General features: G+C 44.4%; 1 protein-coding gene across 1 annotated transcript; it reads right to left on the bottom strand.

Annotated features, from left to right (window-relative positions):
• Positions 1-6,868: 6,868 nt before the first annotated feature.
• On the bottom strand, positions 6,869-13,098 carry LOC123449787 (NADH dehydrogenase [ubiquinone] 1 beta subcomplex subunit 7). Its single transcript, XM_045127119.1, has 2 exons — positions 12,571-13,098; positions 6,869-7,094 (listed from the first exon to the last, which is right to left on the bottom strand). The coding sequence occupies exon 1, from the start codon at positions 12,918-12,920 to the stop codon at positions 12,585-12,587; it is 336 nt and encodes a 111-aa protein (XP_044983054.1). The 5' UTR covers positions 12,921-13,098; the 3' UTR covers positions 6,869-7,094; positions 12,571-12,584.
• Between the last annotated feature and the right edge of the window lie 5,875 nt (positions 13,099-18,973).

The following is an 18,973-nucleotide window of genomic DNA, read 5'->3' as shown; positions in this document are numbered from 1 at the left end:
TTCAGATGGGGCGCAGGGGCATATGCCTGCGTGCTAGCTGCTGCCATGCATGCCATGGGTAGGGGATAATTATGAGATGGGGGCAGCGCTGTTGACCCGAGCGAGGGAGACGATGAAGACAGGGATGGGCAGGCAGGCATGCCAAGCTAGTTTTCCGCCTGCGCTGTGTTCCCACTGACACGCACCTCCCTCCCTCTCCTCTTCTTGGTTCTTGCATGCCATGCTGCGCTTGCTACAGTAATTGGCTGTGGACATGGGCAGCTCTGTACAAATTCGCTTCGTTCGAAATTAAGGGAGCCGCGACGACAAAAAAATGAAACCACAAAGAAAGCTGGTCGAGCAAACTAAGACAGCCACCAAGACAAAACATGAAAGTGGTGGTTATGCTTTTGATATGACCCTTCCGTCTCAAAATATTTAGTTTTTGGAAGTGTTTAGAACTCATCTAGATGAGATATAATTTGATCTCATTTAAAATAAAATAAAATAAAGGCCTCCATTCTATAGTATAGTGTGTCCTTGTTTTCCGTCATCTAAGGTTAATCGTAAATTTAACCAACGAGAGACCGACTTCAACGGAAGCAAAAATTATACCACTGAATTCGTAATTCGTATTAAAAATAGGAGCACACACGCATCTTATAGCCTCATCCAATGATTATAAAACATAAATTATAAATGAGACATAACTAAAACTCAGCTAGAAGAATTCTATCAAAACCGTTAGGTTTATCCTAAGTCAAACTTCTTCACGTTTTCTCCGACGAAAGCCGGTGGCACCGTGGATCTGGCTAGTATGATGTTGGCTGACACTGCCACAGACCTTAGTGGTCGCGGCGATGGTCGGATGGCATCGCCTCAGGAGTTTCAAACTTCCGGTCCCGAGACAATGGTGATTTTCTATGTCGCGTGGTTCATGGTCAGTGTCAAGGATCGCATAGATAATGGCTACGTGTAGTGCTACTGTCTTATGTAGATCAACCATCTGTTTCCGCTTGCGAGTATGGTGCGGGCCCCCGGAGCGTTCCAACCTAGGGTTTTTGCTCGTGCTGGTCTCGTTTCTCCCCGCCAAATACTTCGTCATGTTGTGCCGAATGGCCCTCACCATGGCTCACCAACCTACGATCAGGACCGTGTGCGTATTCAGCTGGTGGGATCGAGGCTAGTGGAGGAGATAACATATGATGACTTCAATTGGGTTGTACTTTTTTGGTACCAGGTCTCGAGCTCCAGGTGAAAACCCTAGGTCTGATCGTTTGGTTATACCTACAACGGAGGTATTCTTTGTGTCGTTATCCTGATGAAGGCATTTCTCGGAGTTTACTTGAATTTGATATACAACCCCACGATCTGACTTTCGGTTGTAGCGTCGGGGGACGACGGCGCTTGCACGTTGTTGTGTTCCTGGAGGTGTCGCTTTCGAAGAACCTTCCTCGCAATCCTTGTGTTGTCAAGAGATAGTTTGGTGGCGTCACTATTGTATGCTGCCAACAGTTGTTTTTATCACTTTTGAGTTTTCACTTTTCTTTTTTCCTCGCCTAGGCACATATAGCTTCAGTCTTGATGACTTTGCTATTTGCCAACGTATTTTTTTCATGTGCCCTTTAATTATGCAGAGGGCGGGTGTGTACTCACTATAATTATGTCTCTCGGTTCTATATTTTGACTCAATAAAAAATACCCTTTGTAGAAGAAAAAAACTTCCTTAGGTTTGACAAAGTCTATAGGAAATATACTGACATCTACAACATCAAATTAGTTTCATCATTTTTTAAGTATATTTCTGATGTGGTGCATATTAGGATTTTTTTTCTATAAAACTCCAAATATTTTGGAGCTATCCGCTTTTAAGAGATGATGAGCGTTACACCAGGAGTCTGGTCCATGATGGGCTAGAGGTGCGACCACCTCGCTAGCTCTCACAAAAACACATGTTTACTGGAAAATATGGTATGCTAAGTTATCAACACACTCGGTGGTTGGAGTAGAACCGATGAACATGAGAGGCTGGGATGGATATGCATTGAGATTGCTCAAAAAACAGAAGTGGTGCGGGTGGTGCTTGTAGGTTATAGCTAGCTAGGTTATGCAGATGGGAAAGGATCCGTCCGATCGGAATAATAACCTAGAAATGCTCAATCTTGCCACCAACTGTGACCCATGTGTAGTACGAGATTGAGTTGTGTGTGCACTCAAGTAGTGCATAAATATATGCATGTTTGTGACTAGCTAGCTAACTGCAGAACGTTAACCCAGGTAGAATAAAGGTGGATGCACGTACGGTTGATTAGTCAGAAAAGGTGCATGGTTGATCAGTCATAAAAAAGACTTGAAGGATTTGATCTCTGAATTTGGACTTCAAAATAGTATGGTACCAATCAATTGCAAGAAAAGCTAGTCAACTTTATTTTTCCCTTTTTTAGTCTCGGGGAAACCGAAAGCTTAGCTATCACGCATAGCTAGCGATTCTGTCACTGATAGGAAAATGATAGACCATACTATCATCAGCTAGTATCAACAAGAACATGATGGAGATCAGGTAGCATGATCACTACTACGTATTAACGTATATACTGGTACAGTATAACCTATCATACCTGGGAGACCATGCAATTAGCTGTGGCATAAAAGGAAAGAAGAAAGGATGCTATCAACTCAAAGATGTACCATGGTGGCGTGCATTCAGTACAACGTTTTCCTTGAGAGCTCTGACCGGATCTCTCCTACAGTCCTACCACCACTCGAAGCGGCCGTGCCATTTCCGTGGAAAGTTTCTAAAGGAATTTGAATATACTGGTCATGAGTACGTGCAGTCGACAAGTAACAAACTGAATCGAGGAACCGTGGAAAGCCTACAACTTTTTGAGATCTTTGAAACGAAGGAGCTTCAGCAGGTGATGGGCATCTACACACGCACACACAGAAAGAGAGAAATAAGTGGAGGGAACAGGAGGCAGTACAGGAGACAGCGGCGGCATCATTGCATGCAGGGCAAAGCAAGCGGATCATACGGTTCATCATGGCCTCGCGCCCTACACCCACTGATCCTCTATGCCACTGCCAACACCGTCGATCACTAGCTAGTACTACGTAGTACTCCCTAGGAATCTGCTGACCGACCACGAAAAGGCTTTGTGTCAATCAGTCTACCCAACAAGTTCACCACGAATCTGCTGCTATATTTCTCCATCGATCGATCAGCGGCGAAAACGAGCCCACAAACCAACAAGCGTGTGTGCGTGAGCATGCATGATTAGATACATATATACTACTCCCAAAATAAGTGACCCTGTTTTGCATGCGTACGTGTGTTCATGGATCGCTCAAGGATGTAGACGATCTGAGACAGTGCGTGAGTGAAGCTGAAGCGGCGGGGCTGTCGATTTGCTACTTGCCAACGGAGATATAGTCGCCGGGATTGACCGGCGCATGCCATGGAGCACGTACGTACTCCATAACTTATGTCTCTGCATGCGTCGTCTGAGTGCACGTGGATGGACCAGCCAGCCAGCCAGCCCGCCGGCCCTTGATCGCGCGCGCATCGACGGAGAACACGTTAAATTCGGCCGGTGTAGGTACGTACGCACGCAGCGTGTAGTGACTACAGTAGAACACAGTGACTGTAGCAGTCTGGCATGTGTATCGACGGAGGACAGTGACTGTAGCAGTGTGTGACAAAAGGATGGCCAAATTCACTGTTTTAACATTTTCCCGTTAGTTTAGCACTATCTGACCTTCTGTTCTGTGTAAAATTGTTTGAGATGTAATCTTTTTTCTATCATCGTTTTCTTTGGCGGTAAGGTAACACCTCTATCGTTAAGGCCTTTGATGATAAGACTTACCTATGCCATCACGTTCGTTTGGTGTGAAAAGACCCTACTATCATGGTCATGACATAGATTATGAAGTTGTACTGTGTTTAGATAGGATATAGAGTCGTGTCCAAGCAGGACACTTGTATCCTAGGCCTCTCATATATAGCGGGGTTAGACACACGATGTAACCTATGACAACATAATAGCACAGGTGCGTAGGGGGAGCCGGCGACGTGTGCCTACGTCCAAGACGGCCAGGGTGCGGTATTGTGACGGTGTCACGGCAAGAAGCGTCTGTAATCATGTCCCGAGGATGTCACCATATCGATGAACCTCGTTAACAAATCTCGGTGTCGTGCTCGTGTGATTGCTTGATTTCAGATGATTGACGGTGTGTCTTGGATTTATTCTAACATAACTAAATCCCATGGTTAAAGGCATTGGCCCTGTTTGGATACTCTAACTTAGCTAGTGGTTAGAGTTAGTTTCTAGCTCATGACTAACCCTAAACTAACTCTAGCCAAATAGGTGTTTGGATGGAAGGGTTAGATTGACAATAGATGCACTTTATGGAAAGAGAAAAGTGATTTTTTAATGAGCCCCATGAGAACTAGCTCCAATTAGCATCTCTTGGCTGGTGGGAGAGAGAGAGAAAAATATTTTTTAATGAACCCCATGAGAACTAGCTCCAATTAGCACCTCTTGGGTGGGATAGTTTTTTCGGATGGGTTAGATGCAACTAGCTTCAATCTAACCCTTATGTTTGGATACTTTAGGGCTAGTTGAACCCAAACTAGCTCAAACTAACTCTAGCCCATGGATTCAAACAGGGCCATTGAAGGTACATAGGATGTACTGTCCTACCGTCAGAAAACAATAACGATAGACGAAAGGTCAGATTCAAAAAAAAAATATTATACTGTACATAGAATCACATTGTGTTAAACTAGATGAAAACAGTGAATTTGTCCAGGGCCAAAGGCCATGAGGGCGTGTACATCGATGGAGGAACGAGCAGGCAAGCAGTTGAGACTTAGAGGGAATGATGAGATGGATGACACGCGGAACAGTGACGGCGCGCCGGAAGGACACAGTCGGTCGGTCTGTCGGTCTGCCTCAGGAGCAGTAAGAGAGAATCATTGCACTGCGAGGGGCACGCACAAGATGCAGGTGCAGTGTGCGTCCGTCCATCGAATTCGCCGCGCCCCCACGACCATGATTCTTTCTGTCTCCCCCGTCGTCCCCCCGATCGCCCCATGGATGGATGGATGGATCTTCCGTCGTCCAATGCGCACGCCCACCGGCTGCGTCTGGTGCTAGCAGGAGCATATACAGCCGGACCTCTTAAACCTTTCTTAAACGCAGATCGTTGGATCATTGTGTGGGCGATTTAAACAGGCTATTTAAATCCTCCTCAAACGTCCGGACTAATCGACACCTCTCATTTTTAGTTCAAATATGGATCGGATAACGAGAGTCCGAGCACGTCTGTCACGTCGGATCCGATAGCCCGGCCCCGTCCGGACTCAGCGGAAAACCCAACGGTTCGACGAACGCCTCAACCATCGGCATGGTGTAAACGCCGTGTGCCACTGCTTCGGAGTTGGCGCTGGCTATTTAAACCGGCCGACGCGCCCCAGGCCTAGCACATCCGCCTTCTTCCTTTCTCCAGCGCCATCCGAACACTTCCCTCTCCGAGCCCGTCAGCCGTGTCACCACGCCGGCATTACATGATCCAGCATCGTCTCTTCCTCCTTCAACAGGTCTGAATGCGAAGGAAAGCGCGGCTACCTCTGGAACCGGAGGTGGATTTCAGGAAGGAGGAGGAGATGGGGGAGGAGCCCGAGGAGGATCCACATACGCCAACGGTCGTCGATCCGTGGTCGGAACAACTGGTCATCCTCAACTACATCCGTTCAGAGTCGACTTCGGTGGACAGGCGTCGGATGGAGGAAGCGCGGGCGGCACAGGAGGCGTCGTAGACGGCTCATGCTCCGGCGCAGTCCATCTTCGACGAGGTTAATACGTATGATATACTTCCTCCGTTCCTAAATATAAGTCTTTGTAGAGATTTCACTAATAAACTACATACGGATGTATATAGACATACTTTAGAGTGTACATTCAATCATTTTGCTTCGTATGTAGACACATAGTGAAATCGCTTAAAAGACTTATATTTAGGAACGGAGGGAGTATTTTGCATGCTTTTGTATATGAATACAAGGTAGAAAAAATTGAATGTGGAAAAAAAAATTTAAGACGTGATCGGTCCGTGTCCGTGGTTGTGGTTCCGCTGTGGATGCTCTAAGCTAATCTGTCGGGGCTAGCTAGATGCCGGAGCCTGAGAGCCCCTGGGATGAAACATGTGCGCGCCTCTGTGTTTCTCCGTGTGCCATCATCATTCCCCTGCACTAGCTCGCTACATGCATGCTCTGCTGCTCCCCTGCCCCTGCCTCTGCCTGCGACGCTGCATGTGTCCGTCCAGTGCACGCATATGGCGTTGCAGCGCACTCATGCGCGGCGCTCGTTGCCGCCTACAGTTAGCCGTGCGTGTTCGCAGACACAACTTTGCATCGTCGGCGCTGCCACCGGCAAACGTGAGCTCCGTCTCGTCTCGTCCGACGTAGGATGATTGGGATTTCCGACCATGCGGGGTCACCAAATTGTCCCAACAAGTCAAGAGGAGCTTTGAGGTACCTCCGACCACATCACAAATCTACACTACCTTTTCCTCTCCCTCCCCGCGGACGTCTGCCCGTTTGTCCACAGACACGTCCGGACGTTTGATGGCGTCGTTGGAGTTGAGACCCGTCTCTGAAACTTGTATCAAATGGCAAGGAATGGCATGGCTCACTGGCCCCAGACATGCAGAACTAGTCAGGCCACGGACTGAACAGAAACAAGCCTCGAGCATGGTCACAGGCTGGGAACAACATTTGGCCACAATTACCTCACAAGGTTTAGCGGAGTATAAGCAAAGATACTGGTATCTTATAAAAGAGGCGCTACTACATCAACGTATCTAGCTACATAAGCAGAGATCCATGCAATGCATTTCAAAACTTCAAGGTGTCATTTCGCTCATCGAGTATAGACATCTAGTCCCTTATTCCATCATCAAACTTTAAAAAACCGGTAGGTGCTCGCACCGAAAAAGAAAAAGGAAGGAGGGGAACAAGACAGGAGTTAATTCAAACAGATGTTTTGTTCATACAAGAACAACATTCATGATCCTTGCAAGCATAGCGCCCTTCGAGCTCTAGTGACCAACCCATCCTGCGCATCCAAAATGAAACCATTGATCAATAGGAGTATGATGAGTGAGTGATAAATATGCACTACAGAGAAGTACAATCAATCCGATGGAAGAAAGTGTCGGCACAAAAAGAATAACGGAAGCAAAGACTACCGGAGGAAACAGCGCCGCATTTTTTTACCCTGCTTTAGGGCTCCTTTTATTCAAATGAATTCTATAGGATTATTCGAGGATTGAAATCCTTAGGAATTTTTCCTACATTGGTCCTTTGATTCATGGGATTGGATGACCCCATAGGAAAATAAATCTTTTGTAGTACATTTCATAGAAAATCTAACATCCACTCCAACCTCTTTTTATGATTCCTTTGTTTTTCCCATGGCATCAAACACTCTCTGCTAATCCTATAGGTTCAAATGGAGATACCACTCCAGCCCTATACTTTTCGTATTCCTGCGTTCTAAAAATCATGCGAATCAGAGAGACCCTTAGGGCCTCTTTGATCCATGGGATTTTGAAAACGCAGGAATAGGAAAAGTAGAGGGTTGGAGTGGCATGTCCATTTGAACTCTATAGGATTAGCAAGGAGTGTTTGATGCCATAAGAAAAACAAAGGAATTGTAAAAAGAGGTTGGAGTGGATGTTAGATTTCCTATGAAATGTAGTACAAAAGATTCCATAGGAAAAAATCCTATGGGATCCAATCCTATGAATCAAAGGACCAATGTAGGAAAAAATCCTAAGGATTTCAATCCTCTAGAATTCCTTTGAATCAAAGGAGCCCTTAGACCAGAGCGGATAGGGAACAAACTCTTGCCCCCCAAACGCTAACCATCTAATACACACCACCCGTAGAGACATCAAAGGTGATAGTGACACATTTACATGGAGGCAAACCCCTCAGAAGGTAATTGTCATTTACAACTAGACGACAGAGCAACACCTATCAATTTTGGCATGAAGGAACTGACCCCGCATACCCAAAATGAACAGTCAAAGGCGACAAAACCTGATAGACAGCATAGAAAGGATTGCAAATGCCAAAATCCTTCACACCAAAATATCATGATGCAATAAGTCCGAAGGAAAGAGTACCCCACATACAGTATAAGTGCAGGGATTCCTTTGCAGTTATTATTAACGGAATGAATGAGCCTTGACCGGCCAAAGGACACTAGTTGTAGTATGTCACTCTGTCCTTTGTTTCTTGCTGTCACAGGGTGCAAACAGAATCATCAGACAAGATCGCGGAACTGCTAAAGAGGCATGATTTACAGTGGACGGTTTGCAGCCATATGGGCTATATCAGACCAAAAGATTCCTTAAATATCACATCTGTTGTGTCCTCAACATGTCACGGGTAAGCACAGGACTCCTGATGCAAATGCAAGGTAAAACTGAAGTCCATTTCTTTGAGCTAGATCTCATGATGTTTTCTTGCATGAGTTAGACAGGTTACTCGTGTGCAGGGATTCCTTTGCAGTTACTATTAATGGAACAAATTAGCCTGGGCCACCCAAAGGACACTAGTTGTATGTACAACATTATTCTGTCCTTTGTTTCTTGTTGTCAGAGGCTGCAAACAGAATCATCAGAGAAGATCGTGCGTGGAACTGCTAAAAGGACAGGATTTACAGTGGACAGTTTGCAGCCATAAAGCCTAGATCGGATCCGAAGGATTCCTTAAATATAGCATCTGCTGTGTTTTCAACAAGTCACGGGCAAGCAAAGGACTCCTGATGCAAATGTAAGGTAAAACTGAAGTCTTTCTTTGAGCTAGATCTCATGATGGTTTCTTACATCAGTTATACATGTTACTCGTGTCAAGTTGGAAGTACAGGGATTCATTTGCAGTTGCTATTAACGAAAGAAATTAGCCTTGACCACCCAAAGGACACTAGTTGTACATACGACATTATCATGTTGTCACAGGCTGCAAATAGATTATCAAACAAGATTTACAGTGGACGGTTTGCAGCCATATGGGATCAGATCCAAAAGATTCCTTAAATATCACATCCGTCATATTTTCAACATATCATGAGAGGGCAAAGGACTTGACTGAGTGCAAATGTGAGGTAAAACTTAAGTTCCACATATGTCCATTTCTTTTCAGTCAAGTGCATCAAGGACGGAGCAGATCGGCTTTTGGTGCACGACGACGAGACCAAGCATAGATGATGAGAGTACTTCGACAAGCTGTTCAATGGAGAGAACGAGAGCTCTAACATTGAGCTAGACGACTCCTTTGATGATAAGAACAAATGTTCTGTGCGATGTCAGGGAGGCTTTAAAAAGGATGAAAGGAGGCAAGGCGATGATCCTTGATTGTATCCCCATTTACGTGTGGAGAGGCCTTGGAGACACAGCAATAATATGGCTAACTAAGCTTTTCAACCTCATTTTTCGGTCAAACAAGATGCCCCAAGAATGGAGGCGGAGTATATTAGTACCAATCATCAAGAACAAGGGGGGTGTTTAAAGTTGTACTAATTGTCGTGGAATTAACCTGATGAGACATACAATGAAGCTATGGGGAGAGTCACTGAGCACCGCTTAAGAAGAATAACAAGCATGACCAAAAATCAGTTTGGTTTCATGCCTGGGAGGTCGAGCATGGAAACCATCTTCTTGTTACGACAACTTATGGAGAGATATAAGGAGCAAAAAAAAATACCTGCATATGGTGTTCATTGACTTGGAGAAGCCTTCGATAAGAAACTGTGGAATATCATGTGGTGGGCCATGGAGAAACACAAAGTTCCGACGAAGTACATTACCCACATCAAGGCCATGTACGATAATGTTGTGATAAGGGTCCGAACAAGTAAATAGTGGTGGCGACATTAATGACTTCCCAATTAAAATAGGACTGCATCAAGGATCAGCTTTGAGCCCAACTTTTCGTTTTGGTGATGGATGAGATCACAAGGGATATCCCATGGATTATGCTCTTTGCGTATGATGTGGTGCTAGTCGAGGATGGTAAGACTGGGGTGAATAGAAAGTTAGAGCTTAGGAGACAAACTTTAGAATCGAAAGGTTTTAGGCACGATGATGTTGTGATAAGGGTTTGAACAAGTGATAGCGACACTAGTGACTTCGCAATTAAAATTGGACTGCACCAAGGGTCAGCTTTCAGCCCATCTTTTTGTTTTGGTGATGAATAAGGTCACAAGGGACATCCCATGGCGTAAGCTCTTTGCAGATCATGTGGTCATGTGGTGCTAGTCGACGATAGTCGGACTGGGGTGAATAGAAAGTTAGTTGTGGGGACAAATTTTAGAATCGAAAGGTTTTAGGCTTAGTTGAACTAATAGAGTACATGATGTGCGGTTTCAATACTACTAGGCACGAGGAGGAGGTTAGCCTTGATGGTGGTACCTCGGAAGAGCACCTTTAGATACTTGGGGTCAATGCTACAGAAGGATGGTGATATCGATGAAGATGTGAGCCATCGAATCAAAGATGGATGGATGAAGTGGTGCCAAGCTTTTGGTGTTCTCTGTGATAGGAGGGTGACACAAAAGCTAAAATGCAGGTTCTATAGGACGGCAATTCGACCTCCGATGTTGTATGGTGATGAATGTTGTCCAAGTCAAAGGCGACATGTCGAACAGTTAGGTGTAGCAGAGATGCGCATGTTGAGATGGATATGTGGCCACACAAGAAAGGACCAGGTCCGGAATGATGATATATGTGATAGAGTTGGGTGGCACTGATTGAAGAGATGGTTTGGGCATATGCAGCGCATGCCTCTAGAAGCACCAACGCATAGCGGACGGTTGATGTGTGCTTATAATGTCAAGAGGGGTCCGGTTGACCAAATTTGACACTGGAGGAGTCCGTAAAGAGAGATCTGAACTGCTGGAATATCACCAGAGATTTAGCCATGGACAGGGTTGCGTGAGGTTAGCTATCCACGCGCCAGAACCATGACTTGATTTTGACATCTTATGGTTCCAACTCTAGCTTACCCCAACTTGTTTGGGACTAAAAGGCTTTGTTGTTGATGGTGATGATGATGTTGTTGTTACATCTTATGATGATTTACTAGCAACTACAATAAATTGAGAAGCTCTCCATTGCCATTGACAAGCTAACATGGCCTTCATTCAATAAATGGAAACAGAAACAGGGATCTTTTTTAGAGTCGTCCATTTCAATAGAGAGACAAAAAAACTCTAGCATTCCTATAGAACCCGGAGATTGATTGCCTACCAACTACTCCCTCCGTCCCAAAATAAGTGTCTTAACCTTAGTATAATTTTATGCTAGAGCTAGTACAAAGTTGAGACAGTTATTTTGAGACGGAGGGAGTATGAAGTAAAGGAGGTTTCAAAAAGTAATGTAGGGCAGATGCATCACGTGTATTGAATTCAAGCAAGAACAGGAAGTGTGAGAATGGTCCGGGACGCTGAATGTAACCAGAAATCAACAGATATGTGTACTGGTTTCTAAATAAAGTTGTGCCTTCAACTATTCATCAAGCTGGTTAGATATAATATGATTTAGGAACTCAAAACAACCAAGAAGACTGAGGTTTATTTCACAAAGACTATTGAATTGATTAAACTGGAAGAACAAAGGGTTCACTATACTTGAACACAATGCCTTTCAGTCACCAGGAAACATATATTTGAGATCAAATACCAAAATATATAGGCAGCTTGTCAATATATTGGCATACACCAAGGCCGAATCAAAAGGAAAAAAAAAGGATAGATACAGTGCTAGAAGCTCCCGCACCAGGTGGGTCTGGGGAAGGATTATATGAGGCAAGCCTAGTTTGTCAATTTTAATGCTTCACTGATGCCATGAAAACATATATTAACCGGAACAGATAACCCATCTGCTGCTAAGACCAGTCTAACATTTTAATGCTTCACTGATGCCATGAAAACATATATTAAAGAGAATTCCAGAATAGATTATGAATTAGTTTTGAAGCTCTACAAAAATCCACAGGCCAAACAGCAGGAATTCATGTTAGCTTTACACCTATGTAATCCTTTTTTGCATTTCAAAAGTTCTATAGGCACAAAACAATCACATTTGACGACTCAAAAAGTATAAACCTCCGGAATAATCCACAGGGCAAGCACAGGAATTCGTGTTAGCTGTACACCTATGTAATCCCTTCTGCACTCTAAAAGCACTATAAGCTCAAAATATTCGCAATTCACAACTCAAAAATGTATAAACCGGCAGAATAACAATAGAAATGGATGGAGCAACAGCGAAATGCAAGGATATGGCATGAAAGCCGAACCCAGATCCCCGCACACATCGGTTTACAGATCTAGACTCTAAACGAGCACCTGCCACCCGTGAATTTGAGTCGAACCCAACACAATCGTCTCACAATCAGCTAGAGGGGTCAACTATCCTAGCGCAAACCCTAGCTATCCATCGAACTCCACCCAATCGACCCAATTAATGGTCACGCAATGCCTCGAACGGAAAACAGATGGTGGGGAGGAGCGGGCGATTCACCTGAATCTGACGGATCAGGCGAGCTTGGCGGTGGAAGGGGCGAGGGGCACGCCGATGGTGACGCTGCCCTTGACCTTGGCGCCCCCCTGCGCCTCGCGGATCTTCTGCATCTGGAGCATCCGCTCCATGACGAGCTCGTACTGGCACTTCTCGTAGGAGTGGCGCTCGGGCTCGCACTTCCAGGGGAGGTAGAACTCGGAGACGCGGCACTTATTGAGCGGGATGAGGAGGTGGGCGCACTGGTCGCGGTAGGGGATCGGCAGGCGCGCCTCCGCCATCTCCGCCTGGGTCGCGATCTGCGGCTTCGAGGAGCCCAGCTGCACGCCGGCCGCCGCCGCCGCCGCTTCCATCTCTCACCTTCTTCTCTCTTCTCCGGCGAGGTCGCCGATGGGCTGTGCGGGTTTGGTGCGGCGCGTGGTCCGGGCGAGAGAGTGGTGGTGGGTTCCGGTCGCTCTCGAGTTTTGGACTGCGGGTGGTGTTGTCTGGGTTCGGGCGGGCTCGAGTCGGGGCCTGTGGCTGGGACTGGGAGTTCTAGGTCCCTTTGCTTCTCTACCACGGCCTTTTAACGGTTGCATGTACAATAGGTATTTTACAATAAAAAAAAGGTCTTTCGAGCTTTTTTTTTAACATGTTACACACAAAACCGTTTGTATACACGCACATAATTCATTCCTATAAACCCATATCCACACATCATACCCCTATGAGCACCTTCCAAACGCTGAGTCGGCATATCATTTGAGATTTATCAAGCCATCGTAGGTGCCTCATCGTTGACGGGAACGTCTCCTTTCATTGAAAGCGTATCGTCGGAAATCCTAAAATAAATTCAAGGATAATGCAAGCTCCATGACTTCAATTCTGATAGGTTGTGGATACCACTGTTCCTTTAATCATCCAACAACACATTGATTTGCAACAATTTGCTTAGAAATATACTCCCTTCGTTCCTAAGTATATAAGTCTTTTAGATATTTTACTAAAAGACTACGTACGGATGTGCATAGACATATTACAAAGTATAGATTCATTTATTTTGCTCTGTATATAGTATTTTAATGATTTTTTTAGAAATACTTATATTCAGGAACGGTGCGAGTATTACGACTCCGATATTCACCACACGTGTGGCATAATGGACACTCGGTCACACGACTCGTCCGATCGTATCCAGAAACTAGCACACACGGTCTTGTATGGGCAAACATTAAAACTGCCCATACGTCCGGGCGCAGCCACAACGGTCCGCACGCCGACCCAATAACAACTACACATCTCCACCACACACGTGTGGCACGAAGCAATTTTGTCTTGACTTTTTCGATGGCAACTTTAGTTACTCAGAATGACAACTTTAGTTGTAAAGCATGGCAACTTTTTGTTTTGATGACAAGTTTCTCGGATGGCAATTTTAGTTGTAGAAACGGTAGAACGGTGTTACTTCGTGCCACACCTGTAGCACTTATCATTTGGGTTGACTATAGTTATCATGCCTAATTAACTATAGTTACCACGTGTGATTAAGCCAGCGTTATCATGTATAGTCAATCATAGTTGACATGTGTGACTAACTAGTTGCCACATGTGGTCAAATCATAGTTGTCATGTATGGTCAACTATAGTTGCCATGCATTAGTGAAAAATGAGGCTTTAGTCCCGGTTCGTAAGGGCCTTTAGTCCCGATTGTGCAACCGGGACTAAGGAATCGGGATTAAAGCCCCCACCCCTTTTTAGTCCCGATTGTGTTACGAAGCGGGACTAAAGGGGCTCCACGTGACTGCTGTGAAACGCACAGGCAGAGAGACGTTTAGTCCTGGCTGGTAACACCAACTCGGGCTAAAGTGTGTGTTGGGGTTTATGTTTTTTTAAGGATGGGTTTAGGGTTTTATTTTTATTTTATGTTTTCCATTCAACTCGATGTTACTACATATAGCAATGAAGGAATCATTACACAACATTGTCATCAATATAGAGAAGTGACATCTTTCTCCGCGTTTGGTCGAACAACGAGTTTTTGTATATATATTCGACGCTACTACATATAGTACACGTTCATGCATATATATAATATAGTATCTGATTACCAAAATTCCCTACCAATTTCTGATGGTATTAATTCTCCGGTTTTAGATATGACCTCTTCAAGTAAGAATCCCGTCAATTCCTCTTGAATTGCTCATACGCGATCTTTTGGTAGGAGTTCATCCCGCATACGTTTTATCTAATTATAAGAAGGGGTCAATATACATGAATAAAACTCAACGTAATTGATGGTAATAAAAAAATTGTGAATATTGTTTACATACTCGAAGTTTTTCTAAAATTCTGCCCTTCTCAGAGGTCGTCTGGCGAATGAAAACGCAAACGTAGTATACACGTAAGTTATTCCTGTCTCCCTGCCTCAAGCATTTTACGATAATAGAGTTCAATCAAAATAATAATCAAGCATCATAATGGTATTGAAACTAGAATCAAAGAGACGCGCGGACCTAGCTAGTACTACTTACATTGAGTTGTTTAAATCGCAGCTCGTCTTTTCATCTCACCCTAACCTTCTTGATGAACTTTTTCCAAACCCTGCCCGACAAACAAAATGAATAAAGGAGTTAGTAATTACTTGATATCAGGAAATGAAAGAACGTTGTGGATATAGTGCGATAATGATTGAAATTACCTTTGCAGCATTTCACTCAGGTTCGCCCACATCTCAAGGTCTTTACGTTTCGAGTCCATGACAAGTACTGCTCCTACGTCAACCTCAATGACTAGCACAATAAAGTGGAACCTACACACGCATAACTCATCAATCACACTTAACATCGAGTAAGCGAAACAGAATATGTACAAGAGACAATATCATTCACTTGAACTTGTAAGAAAATAGTACTTCCATTCTGGTTTGTTGTTCAAGTAACGCTCTTAGCAATTATCCTCTGTGTCCTTCGGGTACTTTTCTATCGTATATTCATGTATGTTATTTGGGTTATGAACTCAACGTCATAGATTCGTCCTCTTTTGCATTCAAGAATCTTCATTCTGCATAATATAGTAAGGATAATTATACATGCAATGAACGACCCGAGCTAGAGACTTAATTACAGAAATAATAATTACAGACAATAGCAACTCACGATAGATTTGTCGATGGCGTCTTGGTTGTATAACTGAAATAATTCATCAAATTCAATGTACATCTCCTCGTCTTCACTAAAGTAATGCTCGTCTTTAATTCCCACCATGAGCCAGTTGCTCCCTTCCTTTGAGGCTTCCATGTACCATTCATGTATGTTGGGGAACATCGCATGGGAAACAAAAAATTTCCTACGCGCACGAAGACCTATCATGGTGATGTCCATCTACGAGAGGGGAATTTTCGATCTACTTACCCTTGTAGATCGCACAGCAGAAGCGTTAAGAAACACGATTGATGTAGTGGAACGTCCTCACATCCCTCGATCCGCCCCGCGAACCGTCCCGCGATTCGTCCCACGATCCACTCCGATCTAGTGCCGAACGGACGGCACCTCCGCGTTCAGCACACGTACAGCTCGACGATGATCTCGGCCTTCTTGATCCAGCAAGAGAGACGGAGAGGTAGATGATTTCTCCGGCAGCGTGACGGCGCTCCGGAGGTTGGTGGTGATCTAATCTCAGCAGGGCTCCGCCGGAGCTCCGCAGAAACGCGATCTAGAGGTAAAACCATGGAGGTATGTGGTCGGGCTGCCGTGGCAAAAGTTGTCTCAAATCAGCCCTAAAACCCCACTATATATAGGAGGGAGGGAGGGGAGGAGGCAGCCTCAAAACCTAAAGGTTTGGCCGAAATTGGAGGTGGAGGAGTCCTACTCCAATTCTACTTGGAGTAGGATTCCACCTTCCCACTTGGAAACTCTTTCCACCTTGTGTTTTTTCCTTCTCAAACCTTATGGGCCTTAGTGGGAACTTATTCCAGCCCACTAGGGGCTGGTTTATCTCTTCCCATAGCCCATGAGACCCCTTGGGGCGTGACACCCCTCCTGATGGTCCCCGGCACCCCTCCCGGCACTCCCAGTACACTACCGATGAGCCCGAAACTTTTTCGGTAATGCACGAAAACCTTCCGGTAACCAAATGAGGTCATCCTATATATCAATCTTCGTTTCCGGACCATTCCGGAAACCCTCGTGACGTCCGTGATCTCATCCGGGACTCCGAACAACATTCGGTAACCAACCATATAACTCAAATACGCATAAAACAACGTCGAACCTTAAGTGTGCAGACCCTGCGGGTTCGAGAACTATGTAGACATGACCCGAGTGACTCCTCGGTCAATATCCAATAGCGGGACCTGGATGCCCATATTGGATCCCACATATTCTACGAAGATCTTATCGTTTGAACCTCGGTGCCAGGGATTCATATAATCCCTTATGTCATTCCCTTTGTCCTTCGGTATGTTACTTGCCCGAGATTCGATCGTCAGTATCCGCATACCTATTTCAATCTTGTTTACCGGCAAGTCTCTTTACTCGTTCCGTAATACAAGATCCTGCAACTTACACTAAGTCACATTGCTTGCAAGGCTTGTGTGTGATGTTGTATTACCGAGTGGGCCCCGAGATACCTCTCCGTCACACGGAGTGACAAATCCCAGTCTCGATCCATACTAACTCAACGAACACCTTCGGAGGTACCTATAGAGCATATTTATAGTCACCCAGTTACGTTGCGACGTTTGATACACACAAAGCATTCCTCCGGTGTCAGTGAGTTATATGATCTCATGGTCATAGGAACAAATACTTGACACGCAGAAAACAGTAGCAACAAAATGACACGATCAACATGCTACGTCTATTAGTTTGGGTCTAGTCCATCACATGATTCTCCTAATGATGTGATCCCGTTATCAAGTGACAACACTTGCCTATGGTCAGGAAACCTTGACCATCTGTGATCAACGAGCTAGTCAACTAGAGGCTTACTAGGGACAGTGTTTTGTCTATGTATCCACACATGCACTGTGTTTCCAAGCAATACAATTATAGCATGGATAATAAACGATTATCATGAACAAAGAAATATAATAATAACTAATTTATTATTGCCTCTAGGGCATATTTCCAATAGTCTCCCACTTGCACTAGAGTCAATAATCTAGTTCACATCACCATGTGATTCCAACGAATCCAACACCCATATAGTTATGGGGTCTGATCACGTCTTGCTCGTGAGAGAGGTTTTAATCAACGGTTCTCAAACTTTCAGATCCGTGTGTTCTTTACAAATCTTTATGTCATCTTATAGATGTTGCTACTATGTGCTATTCGGAAATACTCCAAATATCTACTCTACTATACGAATCCGTTTCACTACTCATAGTTATTTGGATTAGTGTCAAAGCTTGCATCGACGTAACCCTTTACGACGAACTGTTTAACCACCTCCATAATCGAGAAAAATTCCTTAGTCCATCAGTTACTAAGGATAAATTTTGACCGCTGCTAGTGATTCAATCATGGATCACTCTCTGTACCTCTCAACAGACTTTGAGTCAAGGCACACATCAGGTGCAGTACCCAGCATGGCATACTTCAGATTCTACGACCAAGGCATAGAAGACGACCTTCGTCTATTCTCTTTATTCTGCCGGGGTCGGGTTTTTGAGTCTTACTCAAATTCACACCTTACAACGCAACCAAGAACTCCTTCTTTGCTGATCTATTTTGAAGTCCTTCAAAAACTTGTCAAGGCATGCATCTTGTTGAAACTTCTATCAAGCGCTTTCGATCTATCTCCATAGACCTTTGATGCTCAACGTTCAAGTAGCGCAATCCAAGTATTCCTTTGAAACTCCTTTCAAACAACCTTGTATGCTTTACAGAAATTCTACATTACTTCTGATCCACAATATGTCAACCACATATACTTATCAAAAATTCTATAGTGCTCCCACTCACTTCTTTGGAAATACAAGTTTCTCATAAACCTTGTACAAACCCAAAATTCTTTGATCATCTCATCAAAGTGTATATTCCAACACCGAGATGCTTGCACTAGTCCATTGAAGGATCGCTGGAGCTTGCATACTTGCTAGTATCTTTAGGATCGACAAAACCTCCTGGTTGTATCACATACAATGTTTGCTCAAGGAAACCGTCGAGGAAACAATGTTTTGACATCCTATGTGCAATATTTCATAAATAATGCATCAACTACTAACATAATTCTAACAGACTTTTAGCATCGCTACGAGTGAGAAAGTCTCATCATAGTCAACTGTTTGATCTTGTCGGAAACATCTTTGCGACAAGTCGAGCTTTTCTTAATAGTGACTTATCACCATCATCGTCTGTCTTTGTTTTAAAGATCCATCTTTACTCAATAGTCCTATGACCATCAAGTAGTTCTTCCAAAGTCTACA

Source organism: Hordeum vulgare, chromosome 4H, assembly GCF_904849725.1.
Source record: "Hordeum vulgare subsp. vulgare chromosome 4H, MorexV3_pseudomolecules_assembly, whole genome shotgun sequence".
NCBI classification, from domain to species: domain Eukaryota; kingdom Viridiplantae; phylum Streptophyta; class Magnoliopsida; order Poales; family Poaceae; genus Hordeum; species Hordeum vulgare.
The sequence above is the reverse complement of the archived record's forward strand: the minus strand, read 5'-3'. Positions and strand labels throughout refer to the sequence as shown.

Excerpts from the sequence above, each read along its gene's own strand:
- LOC123449787 (XM_045127119.1), bottom strand. The coding sequence starts at position 12,920 with ATGGAAGCGGCGGCGGCGGCGGCCGGCGTGCAGCTGGGCTCCTCGAAG.